The following is a 12,394-nucleotide window of genomic DNA, read 5'->3' on the forward strand; positions in this document are numbered from 1 at the left end:
ACCATGTGACACAGATGTGTGCAGTCATTTCTATTTTGATGGGGGATCTTTCGAGTTTCTTTTGTATTTATATTCTCTGGTTCCTTTTGTATGTGCTGCCTGTGGTGTAACAAGCCTTTCCCCTTTTTCTTTCATCTAATACGATTCTTTAAGATGACAACTTTCCTTTAATCACCGTCAGAGATAGGTTTAGTTTTTAGGAGGCTCAATTAGCATACAGGGAATTCAGAGGAGAGCAACAGAGAAGGTGATTTTGAATTCTAACAAAAGATTAGAAGAAAGTTAACAATGTATATAGCTTGGGCAAGGGTCTATAGATCATCTTGTTCTTCTGGTATCTAAGGGATGTGGTAAGGGTTTAGGGGAATTTTTAATGGTATAGGTCTAGAACAAAAAGTTGAGTAGTGAAAATAGGGAAGGGGAAATACAAAAATCTATACTATAGTACCAAAACTTAAGCAATGCAGGAGGAGGTGTATACACATTAGGTGAGGAAGTACCATGCAAACATGACCATAATACTTCCAGAAATGCAACTCAGTTGTTCCAAGTTAATTCATCTATTTCCACATAACGGTGCACTGTGAAAGGCAGACATCGTCAGAGAACCTGGAAAGGTTGGGTGAAGGCAACTGCCAGAGAGACTGGTAGAGCAGGAGAAATTTTACCAGCTGAACAGACTAAATAGAAATGATAAGTGGAGCAACAGTTCTTGTTCCTCCCAAATCCAGAAGGTGACGGAGAGAGTAACTTTTGCAAAGTCTAAGCTCAGACAGTAGCAGGTGACTTCTATTCGCTGGCGGGGTCATTTTACTCAAAGCTTCTGACAAGAGCTACACTGCAATTTTCTGGGAGTCTCCCTTTTCGTTAACAGTGAAAGAGGTGAGCTTCATCGTGGCAGCACCGTGGTTGCGAGCAAATAGGCTGGATCAGTGTGCTCAAGTCCAAAGAAAGGTGGAGAGCTCAAAAAACACAACAGATCTGTGGACTCTCTTTTTCATACAATAACACCCACAATGCATATTCTTCTGTGTATGCCATCAGACAGAGCGAAAATGTGGACATGGATTTTCCAAGAACCCTTGTTCCTGCAGTATGACTGTGATTTAAATGCCTTTCCTGGCAATTAGGAATTTACTTCTGTGTCTGTGATGAGTGCTATTGGAACAAAAAAAGATAGAAGAGGATCTCTGAGCAAATGTTTTCTTATGGCCTTTTTCTATACGTGGTTGTCGCTTAACTGAAATAAATGTCTTGGCCAATTGCTATATGAGTTACTATTCCAGTCTGTCATTGGAATGAATCTTCCTTTTTGTGATCTTTTCCCAAACGACTGTGCGTCAGGTAACTGTTTTTCACTTAAAAGCAACAATTAATTTAAGTGTGAAGGGATGTATTTTGTGCCTTGCACAATACTCAGGTGATCGGTGTTTAATGCATCTTAACACTGAAATGAAATCACAGGTGAAACCTGTTCTGGTTGCAAATCTGCAATAGTGTCAGGCACTGGGGAAGGAATGGGAATTTTAATGAACAGAGGTGTCCTCCCTTTTGAGAGCACAAGTCAGCTGAATGCAGTCAGATCCAAAAGATCCAAGAGGCTAACTGGCTGATTTTCTTGCCCTTCTTTGAAATTTGAATTTGGAATTAAATGCAGGTGATTTTAATTAGGCCCTGTGAATATGAATCAGAAATCATATTTGTGCGATTACGAGTCCAGTTTTAAATCAGGACATCGTGTTGAAAACATTGAACAGTGCAGGTGCGATGTATTCTTATATTAGAAATGCTAATGATTAGAACAGATTGAGAGTGTTACTGATCACTTAAATGTCTAAGATGGGTGGATATTAGAACTGCTCAAACAGTTAAATAGCACAGTTTTCTGGCATTTTGTAGTAGTGTCTCCTAAAAATATTGTCATGCCACCCCCATCCCAAATTAACGCTTCTAAGGCCGGTGATGTAGTGTGCTCACAACTTAAGGTAGCACTGTGATTCATGTTTTAATGATAGTGGCTGCTGGCTGTAACTATGGAATGTATTGTCATGGAAACTACACTTTTCTATATTTACACCAGTGCTGGTTATGCGAGAGACAGTACTTGAAAGAAAATCTGTATAATATATAGCTTAATAACGAGACAGGCAAGCTAGGAATAAACAGATCAAAGATTCAGCAACGTTACGGCTGCTGTTTGTCACCATAGTACGCTTCTAAACAGGCTCAGTCACTGTTTCAGACGGTAACTAGCACAGCAAGTCAGAAAGAAAGGCTGCTGCGATGTCACTTTGGACTAACAGGTCAGACGAGCTTAGATTATTGACAGCTGATTGATTGGCATCTGCGTAGTGAACTCCCATGGCATCTAATGCTCCTGTCCAGGGAAAAAAGTGTGAGCTGAGTGAATTGAGGACACTGGGTTGTAAGGGCCTGTTATTTGCAAGAAATAAATCTTCAGAAATGGAACTGGGTTGCGACTCTAACCGCGGAGCAGTTCTGTCTGTCATTTCAATCCAGAAACGACTGTCACTTTACTGAGCTTGGGTTCTTCCACCTCTAAGTTCAAAAATATAAAGTGAGAAACAATAATCAGAAAATATTATACCAAGTTGAAATTCAGCTACTCACAAAAATTGGATAAAAATAAGGTTATTGTATGGTCCAAAGGAAAGAGTAGGATGGAAGCTGTTTAAGAAAATGGTTCTTTTATGCTTTCGAACTTTGCAAAGCGAGGGTAAGTTGTACTGAAGAAATTCTACTTAAAATTTAGTTATATACATACATGCAGTACACACATGTATATATATTTATATAAATATAAAATCTTACTAGAAGAGGTCTCCTACATGAGGGTCTGCAGTCTCAGGCAGATCTTTTTAAAAATTCTGTGCCATTTACCCTCTCTTCGGCTTGACCAGGCTGCATACAGAGACCTCCATTTGCCATTTTCTCCATTCTGTTGTATAACAAATTTCTAGCTTGGGTTTATTACAGAAAATTGTTTCAGTTGTGCCTTAAGAACTCACTTGCGATTGCCAGGGAGACAAGCTGCTCTCATTTCTTTAGAAAGAGTTTCTAATTTGATGGGCAGAGCTTAGCGAGTAGCAAAAAAGCAGGGTCAAGTCACTGTGAAACAACTGCTGGGTTTACCTTGCTGTCAGCTGTGAAATCGTTGAAGACATCGCTTTACTTTCTGTATCGTAGCCTTTTCCTTTTACATTCCTGTGTCTGCCATGACCGAACCTAAAACTGGAGATATATTCATGCAACTTTTGATATAAATAATCCTCTTAAAAAGCACAGCTAGCGGTTTGCTCATCCAAATGCTTTATTATGCATTTTCAGCTGGTGTTGCTTTAACTGAAGGAACAGCGACAGCTGTAACTGAATCCAAACCAGCGTTATGCTCCCAAACTTCTTTAATTATTGCATTTCTGGAATACAGCAAGCCGTTTGCAGGTTATAGGATAACAGTACTAGCTGGAGTCAGGAGTTACACTGCCTCAAAGCAGAGTTTAAAGAGGATTGCGTTTGAAGCTTCATGCTGGTGCATTTTCCGTGTAACTTCATATCTTTATTCAGTGTCTCCTGCAATGCTTCAACCTGTCTATTTGTAAATTTGTGCCTGGAGAAAGCTCCCATGTGGCAAGCCAGGATTGGATAAATGTTACTTGTATTTCTCTGATTGCAAACTCCCAGCATCTGGGATTTTCAGCTTTGAGTACAGTTCGTTTCATGCTGAGATTCATCTTTTTGGGGAAAGCAAAGGTCATCGCTTCGCCGGAGTTGCGACTGATTTGATTCTTTTTCTCGGGGAGGCGCTGGGAAGGGAATCCTTACTGGAATGCATATTGATAAAGGCTGAGGATTCTGGCTTCTTAGATAAGTAATTTTTTTTCCTCTTCTCTCCCCACAATGACTATGTATTGCAGCAACTCACTGGCTTTTTACCAAATCAGGAGCTGCAGTATTTTTCTTCCGATGGAATAATTTCAGCCCACTTCAGCTAGCATGACAATCTTATGTGATTGTTATGAGTAGGCGTTTACATCCTTTTACATGCTAATACTGCCACACCTGCTAGTCCCCCTCATTTCCATTTCTCTCTTTTTTTTTTTCTTTTTTTTTTTTCCCCCCAATGTAAAAACTAATTTCCCAGAGGAAGGGAAATCCTGAGATTCGTGCTCAATGCTGCATCGTTGATTCATCAACAAAGAAGGGGATGGCTGAACGGGACACAGGTAGAGATTCAAGCAGGCTGCTTCTGACCAGCAAGAGAAAAGCTAGCTGTTGAGCAGCATATGTTGCCACTCCATGTGCCGTATTAGCTACTTGTTTTTAGCCTTCAGTAGGCTGCCACTACTGCAGCACTAAAGGAATGTGCCCTATTGTTAAAAATCCTGACTGCTTTACACCAATGATTTGCCACTGCAAAGTTGCATGCACCAACAACACTTTATCGTTGATGTTTGGATGCAAGGTAGGATGTGGTTAATGTATTTAAATGCATGCCGTAACTCCTTTGAATATCTGTGCTATTTCATTTCATGTCTGACTAGAGATTTCAGTACAAATTGTGATACGTTGGCTATAAATTAGGGCTTACAGCCGATACATTTTAAATGTTAGGAAAAAAATTGGAAGTAAAGCTTTCTTATTTCCCGGGGTTGTACAAGTATAGATTTGCATAGGAGAATCTAACGGATTATGAAGCATTTGTTTTAGAGTTGATTGTATACTTAGCTAACAGTGCTAAGATTACTAAACCACTTACTCTCTCATTTGCCCGGCTTTATTGATTTTGATGTGTATGCTGTTATTACAAAAACACAAACCAGCAAGAATGAATATCTTTTTTCCATTTATATTGCTGACATGGCTTTTAACCATAAGAGCAATACTAAAGTGTACAGCCCTGCACTTCTCTGTAAGAAATAAATAAAGTGAGCTCCTGAACCCATTTTTAAGACTACAGGAATATCTTTAAATAAGTGTTTTCTTCTAGGGACTGGACAATCATTTAATTTCTCTTTTATATTGAAATCAAAAGGTGGCGCAGTTAGCCGGAGAAGTTTCTTTTCTGGCTGTGTAATGCAATCCCACCCCAATTTTTTTAACAAAGGTGTTGGATTGGACTATATTTTTCCCCATATACATCCTGACTTGACATTACAGTATAACCAATGTTGCTTGTTATTTTACTGAAATAATTCAAAAGTGATGGCATGTTTTTAAAACTTACTGTCTTTGGGTAAACAAGTTTGGTTCTTGGATCACTGGATTAATCACGATGATTTTACAGGGGGGTTACAGATTTTGTCCCATTCCTTTTCCTTGCTATCCTTAAATACTGGATGATATAGAAACTGTTCCTCTGTGTTTAAATATAGTAGGAAATGAGCAGTTATACAAAAAATGGTAGTGATAGTAATTATTTTTAAATCATCTGTATAACTTTTTTAATCCTCAAAAACGACTAAGCTACAAAAATCAAATTTTACTTGTACAGTCCACAAACGAGGGAACACAGTATAATTTTTTGAGTTCCTGTGTGGTAGACTAGCCTAAATAAAATGAAGTAACTTTATGAAATAAGTTATAGATGACCTAATGCTCCCTAAACATAATTCAGCTAGAGGTTAATGACAGATCATCTACTGCTTCGTATAATACACTTAAATTCAAATTAGGTTCCAGTCAAACATTTACAGTTTAGTTGTTGACCTTCTCCTTTTCCTGAAACTACAGCCTGCCTACATCTCTGATTACTTAAGACTTTCCTGAAGTAAAGTTTCTTGTTTCTTCACTTCGATTTTAAATAGGTAAAAATATGTTCTATTAGCGAAAGGGTTATAATTTAATTGCTGTGTCATGATGCCACTAGTGATATAAATAGCATCAAGAGTTTAACAGTTTAAAAGCCATTTTAATTTGCATCTTTTTCATAGGAAGAACTCATACTACTTTTTTATTTTACCTTTAAAAACTTAAACCTTCTTGTTTTCAAGTGTTCCAGTCTAATTAATAAAGGTGAATTGTTAGCCAGGGGAAATTAAAGGCAAGCCACCCTTCTACAAAGATAGGCCAGTGGCGTAGGGACTAGTATCCAATTTGTATTCTTGCCTGTAAGCATGATTTTCAAAGGATATTCTTTGATGCACTTAAGTTCTTTCATGATTTTCAGATCCTGTTAGGAAGAAGCAGGAGAATAAAAATCATAAATTTCAAACTTTTTTCCTCCTCTTTCTTTAGCACTTCAGGCTCATTAAGTTAGTCACAGTCAATGTTTTATCTTCTTGTGGTGGTGTATGAACTACTTCTCAAATGAACAGTGGATGTGTGGGATAGTGATCATTTTCAGAAAAATGAGAAGGAGTACGAGCGAAATGAGTTGTCTTGAGTTGCTTCAACATGTGTCAGATTAGTACCCTTTGATACCACCATCAGGGAAACATGAGATATTCTCTATACATACCAGTGTATCACCTCACTTCAAATATCTTTTTCTCATTCCCTTTTGTTCTACAACCCATATCTAAATACATAACTTTTTGCTTTGGACTCGTGGGGTTATATTTCTAGATTTATCGGTAGAGATCCATTGTTAACAAGCAAAGAAGTTTGACCAAGAAGTAAGGATGTTTCTTTTTAGGAAATCTTTTAGTTAGGTGGCATGAAATCATGGATCTAAGCGTGCTCAAAATATTATGACTTCTACAGTCACGTGGTTCTTAAACTCGGGAAGGAGAGTAACATACTGGAATGACCCTGTATATGGGTGGCAGAGGACAAAATAAGTCCTCAGAATAGAAGGAGAGTTTTAAAATATATGTAGTGGAATAGACAACGGCGGAATTCAAAGTTCATGCAAATATCTCCAAGTGATAAAATAATGAGGTCAGGTTATTAAGTAGCTCCTTTCGAAAGGACAGTGCAAGTTACAGGAATTAAATATTGCTCACACTCTTGGTTTACAGTTTTTAGTTTTAATTTTGTGCCAAATACAGTCTTCTTTTCCTATGGGCACAGAAGTGAGTGAGAGAAATGCACCACATCAGAACCATCACACCCATTTTTATCTGTTCCCAATGCAATAATTTTACCGTCTGCTCACTCCTAACAGGTGGTGCCAGGGAGTTAATTTGGCAGGGCAGGAAGAGGGTGTGCATGTCTTACTACACCATATGCTGCAAAGAAGGCAGTGGAGGAGTCTTAACGGCGCCTGCGGGAAGCTTTCCTTTTCAGCTTGTTTTCCCAGACTTTGAGAGTTGACCTTGTCCTGGACCTTTACTTTCAATGATGCCCAGTTTTATGATCCTTGACCTTGAAATTGCAAAGAATTCAGAGCAGTTTAATTTGAGAGGCAGGGTAGTCTCTACCTGAAGGGTCACTATTGCAATCTACTTTAACATATTTAACCACTTCTCCCATTTCTGGTAGGGAAGTACCAGCGTTTCAATCACAGCGGTACAGAGCCAAAGCAGAGAGGGGATAAGAAGGTTTTAAAATACGGCTCTCAGGTGCCAGGAGGTGTTTTGCAGAACTTTCTTGTTTATAATCTTGCAGGGCTGGGACATGAATATATATCCCCTGGGTCCTAGAGTTGCTCTACAGCTACTGGACAGATTTGTATCTGTGGATTAAAGGACAGCTTGTGTGTAAGACAGACGTGCATTCACAGATCTCCATCGAGAGGGGTGCCAAGGCATATATCAGATTCTCCCCGAAGATGATGAGACTTAAATGCATGCCTAAATGTCAGTATGTGCTTACTCACTTTGCTGAATTGGGCGCTGTAATAGTTCATTCAGTATTGCAGAAGAGTTATCTTCCGACTCTTAATATCCTGTTCATTTTGCTCTTATTAAGAGTGCCAGGAAGGGATTTCAGACTGACTGAGATATTTCTTAAATTATGTTTCAGCCACAATTCTGACACTCACATGGAAGTGTTTTTCTGTCTTACCTCCTTTACCTCTATATATTGAAAATAGATATTGAGGAGATTCCATTGAAAAATGAGTGACTTCCCTGTTTGTTGACCTTTACCAGGTATTTTGATAAATCCTACTTTCCTTTTGATTCAGGTTTATTTTTATATCTGTCCTAGCATAATTTAAAAGTTCTTTTTTTTAAAAGGGATAACATATACCTCCTTCTCTTCCCTGTCTCCTTTCTTTCCTCCTAGCACATTTATTACAACCAGTCCTCCAGCACAACAGCTGATTTTGGTACTTTTTTCCCTACTATTTCTCTGTTTCAGCTGAAATAGCCAAATAGTGACCTACTCCACTATCCAAGGTGAGCATGAAAGTAAAACTGCTTGTTTCTTCACCTGCCAAAACATCTTTGTTTTACAAAACTGTTGCAATACAGAAGGTTTTATTATTAAAACAAATAGTAGGGGGTATTACTGAATGGCTTGACATACATATTTATTATTTTTATCATGATCAAGCTACTAGTTTTCTGTCCCAGCGTTATTAGTCTCTTGAACAAACTCTGGTGTGTCACTTAGTTCTTAATTGAGAATAGTCTCTATATTGTCATAGTCTAGACCTGGTTATTGTAAGAAACAATAATCTGAGATAACAGGAAAATACTTCTCCAATTAGGTATGATACACAATAGACCATGCTCAAAGCCTTGCATGCTTTAGCTTCTTGAGGCATCTCCATGAACTCAAATGGGATTTTACATTTCATGGGACACTCTGAGGTGGTTTCTGGATGCAACTAGATTAACATTTTCATTCAAATTATAAATGAGCTTTTGAAATTAATCTCCCAGCCCTACCCATGTGTCCTGCTTTGTTTTGCCTCACAGAGTAGGCTTGGAATGTGCAAATGGGATGTCTTTTTGATGAAACTAAGGAGACAGATGCACTCCAGGAACACACCAACTACTCTGCAAAATCTTACAGGTATTCAGTTTATAAAAACAGAGTAGCTCTATTTCAAATTAAAACAAAAACCATATGTGTAATATTGTCGAGTCCTTCCTACCAGCTCTTCATTCTGTGGAGCCATTCCTGCTGCTTACTGACGTGGACATAACTTCTGACTCCACTGACATCTTTCAGATCTGATTTTTTGGGGGCCAGAACTGAAAAGATGTAAAAATACAATATATTCATGGTCATTCTTACTTCTGTGATCTATCTATAGAGACTGATATATTGTATAGGGTTCCAGAACTCTCTGAAAGAGTTTACTGCCTATTCATAGACAATCAGCAGAGTAAGTCAGCTGGAACATTACTGCCACTTGCTATGCATAACATTTGATAGTGGCATTGAGAAACAGACTTCCACATATTATTCTTGTTAGGCCACTGTGCTGTTAAAATGAAAATGCTCAGCAATATAAGGAGCTGCAGAAGACATGCAGGATTGCCACTGGCAAGAAGCTCTGAGTATGATCGGTTGTGTCACAGAGGATTTGTGGATTAGTGTACAGTGCTCAAGGCAGGGAGAGTTTTCTTCTCTGGCATAGCATCTATGCAAGCTAGACATGGGGTGTAAGCCCAAGCAACTTCAGCTGGCCATATCTTTCTTTTCTGTTAGGCATTGCCTAACACCCTACACTTTAACACTCTTGGCTTAAGAACAAGTTCAAGCCCTCCCCAGCAGTTCCCACCCATCATCAATGTGTGTGGGAAAAGACGAACTGTAGATTGTACTCAAAGGCCACCAGAATGACCTTTTCTGAGGCCAAAGTAGCAAGTTATAAGGCTGTGGGACCCTGCCGGGAACTCCTCCCAGTATTGAAAAGTTTATAAAGTGGATCCTACTCTTCAGAACTTCTTGTTCCCAACCCTTGAGGAGCATTGCACTGGTGAAGTGCTCCGGTATCAGAGGCGAGTAGACTGCGACTTCGTAAGTGATCCTGAGTTTGTTATCCTAATCTCAGTGTGGGTGCTGCAGAAATCAGTATTACAGGAGGCACAAGGATGGCAGAAGCCTAAGGAGAGGTAGAGGCAGCAGCAGGAAGATCCAGCTGGGGCAAGCGAGGGAAAGGCACAAGGAAGGACGATGTAGAGAGAGCAGCAGGGGGGTAGGATCAGAAGGCAGTGGCCTGGGCAAGGGTCCTGAGGAGGTAAGCAGAAGCGAAATCAACACCAGTGAGGTCTGGCTAGATTGAAAATGGAAAAATAATTGTTCAGTCATTAATCCTCTGAAATAATGGGCCTATCCCCTTAATCACGTAGGAGTTAAGTCACTGGTTAGGGAATGCAAACAAGCCTTACCATTTCAGTCTTATTTGGAGTGAGCTCACTCGCTAGCTGTCACTCACTGGCACTGGCCAACATCTGGGCGGGTGATGCCGAGGCATTTTTCTACAAGCATCAAGATCAGAAGTTAAAAATATTTCTGCTTGTGTGAGAATACCACATCTCATTTTTTGCCACTGTCCTGCCCACAAGCTCCCTGGTACGCTGTGAAGGAGATGAGTGGCTGGTAGGAGATTCCCTGAGAAACCACTCCATAACAAATGTGCAGGTAGTTCAAATTAAGAAAACAGTGCTAAAAATGGCTTTTTTAATAAAGTTTTGTTTTTTGCAAAATGTGTACACTGAAAGAAACCTCTGTTGTAGGTGGGATATTCAATCCCTACATCATTTTGAATCACTGGCCTTTTTTCCACGTTTTGCCAGAATATCTGCTTCTAGCTGCCATCAGGGGCTGGACACTGGACTGGATGGCCCGTGGTGCTTGTTGTGCATGCTTCTGTCATCACAACAAGAATATTTACTGGTAGTACAGCAATGGAGTCTGATTTTCATCACTCTAGATTACTTAAAATTCACTTGAAGCTAAAGGACACTCTGAATACCCTCCCTATTGTACCTTTAAACATATAGCCATGGTGGGAAATGGGTTTCTTTTCCAGCTAGTAATAAAGCAGAGTTGATTGTCATGGTTCACAAGCACTGTGTTAGAAATTAGAACTGTGTCCAGTTCTGGGGTCCCCAGTTCAAGAAGGACAGGGAGCTCCTGGAGAGGGTACAGCAAAGGGCTACAAAGATGATTAGGGGCCTGGAACATCTTTCTCATGAGGAAACACTGAGGGACTTGGGTCTTTTGAGTCTGGAGAAGAGAAGACTGACGGGGGAATCTTATTAATGCTTATAAATACTTCAGGGGTGGGTGCCAGGAGGATGGGGCCGGTCTTTTTTCAGTGGTGCCCAGTGACAGGATGAGAGGTAACGGGCACAAACTTGGTCATAGGAAGTTCCATCTAAACATGAGGAGGAACTTCTTTCCTTTGAGGGTGGCAGAGCACTGGAACAGGCTGCCCAGAGAGGTTGTGGAGTCTCCTTCTCTGGAGATATTCCAAACTGGCCTGGACGCATTCCTGTGCAACCTGCTCTAGGTGACCCTGCTCTGGTGGGGGGGTTGGACTGGATGATCTCCAGAGGTCCCTTCCAACCCCTGTCATTCTGTGATTCTGTGATACTATGAAATATGACAATAAAGTGTACCTATGGAAAAAGTAGGGCAGGAGGCACATAGCTAAGGGTTACTGAATATTTTGAAGGGGAAGTTCAGAGTTTGCTCAAACACTCAATTTTTAAAATACATTTTTGCTTTAAATTATACGTAATCATTACATAAAATGAGCTACTTTCAAATAGAAATATATAAATACTGGAATGACTTGATGCACAGTTACATGAGCTGCTTGATTTTACAAACTAATTATTGACTAAGAGAAGGCTATATATAGACATTCATCTTAACTGTAAAAGATGTCATAGAAAAGAATGGTGATAAAGAAGTGTTATATAAATATATTTAAGTGATAATAGCAATAAAACTGAAAACTGTCACTGAACAGTTCTCCTGATCTTTGAAAAGCAGCTTTTATGTTTCCAGTGTAGCTGTCAGAAATATTCTCCTTATTAAAATATAGGTATTTATTACTTTCACTTTTCTGATTATACTTCCTTCAGCTTTAAGCATTTGATTTAATATTAATAATCATTAGGGACAGGATTTTTCAAGAGAGCCTACTTGGGTCTTGTGCTGAATGCAATGGAAACCTGAATGGGAAGAAAGATTACTGATGGGGATTCCTGGGACTCCCTGTAGAAATTAATGATCTATAATCCCAGGAGAGATGGCACAGAATGATCTGATGAAGTATTTAGGCGGTTCGGGCTATTCTTTTGAGTCACTTGGCTATTGAGTGTATTGAGAGTATCGTTATGAAGCTGCAAGGTAAAAATGGCCCTCTTCACCCAACTTCAATGAAGAATTGCACCCGTTAGCCCAAACGATCCCACCAAGCTGTATGTGGCCAGAAAGCAGTCTTTCTGGGAAAATGTCTGATTCAGTGAAACTGAACATTCTTGTTTTTCAGTTTTGCCTCAAACTGACATTTCGGAAA

The 12,394-nt window shown here is 39.5% G+C and overlaps 1 protein-coding gene across 1 annotated transcript in view; it reads left to right on the forward strand.

Annotated features, from left to right (window-relative positions):
• Positions 1-4,381: 4,381 nt before the first annotated feature.
• The window catches only part of DLG2 (discs large MAGUK scaffold protein 2), a 660,722-nt gene continuing 652,709 nt past the window's right edge, over positions 4,382-12,394 (forward strand). The window contains exon 1 of the mRNA XM_059823460.1: positions 4,382-4,483. Within this exon, the coding sequence (XP_059679443.1) occupies positions 4,382-4,483 (102 nt within the window). The remainder of the gene's footprint in view (positions 4,484-12,394) is intronic.

This window comes from Gavia stellata, chromosome 1 (genome assembly GCF_030936135.1).
Source record: "Gavia stellata isolate bGavSte3 chromosome 1, bGavSte3.hap2, whole genome shotgun sequence".
NCBI classification, from domain to species: Eukaryota; Metazoa; Chordata; class Aves; order Gaviiformes; family Gaviidae; genus Gavia; species Gavia stellata.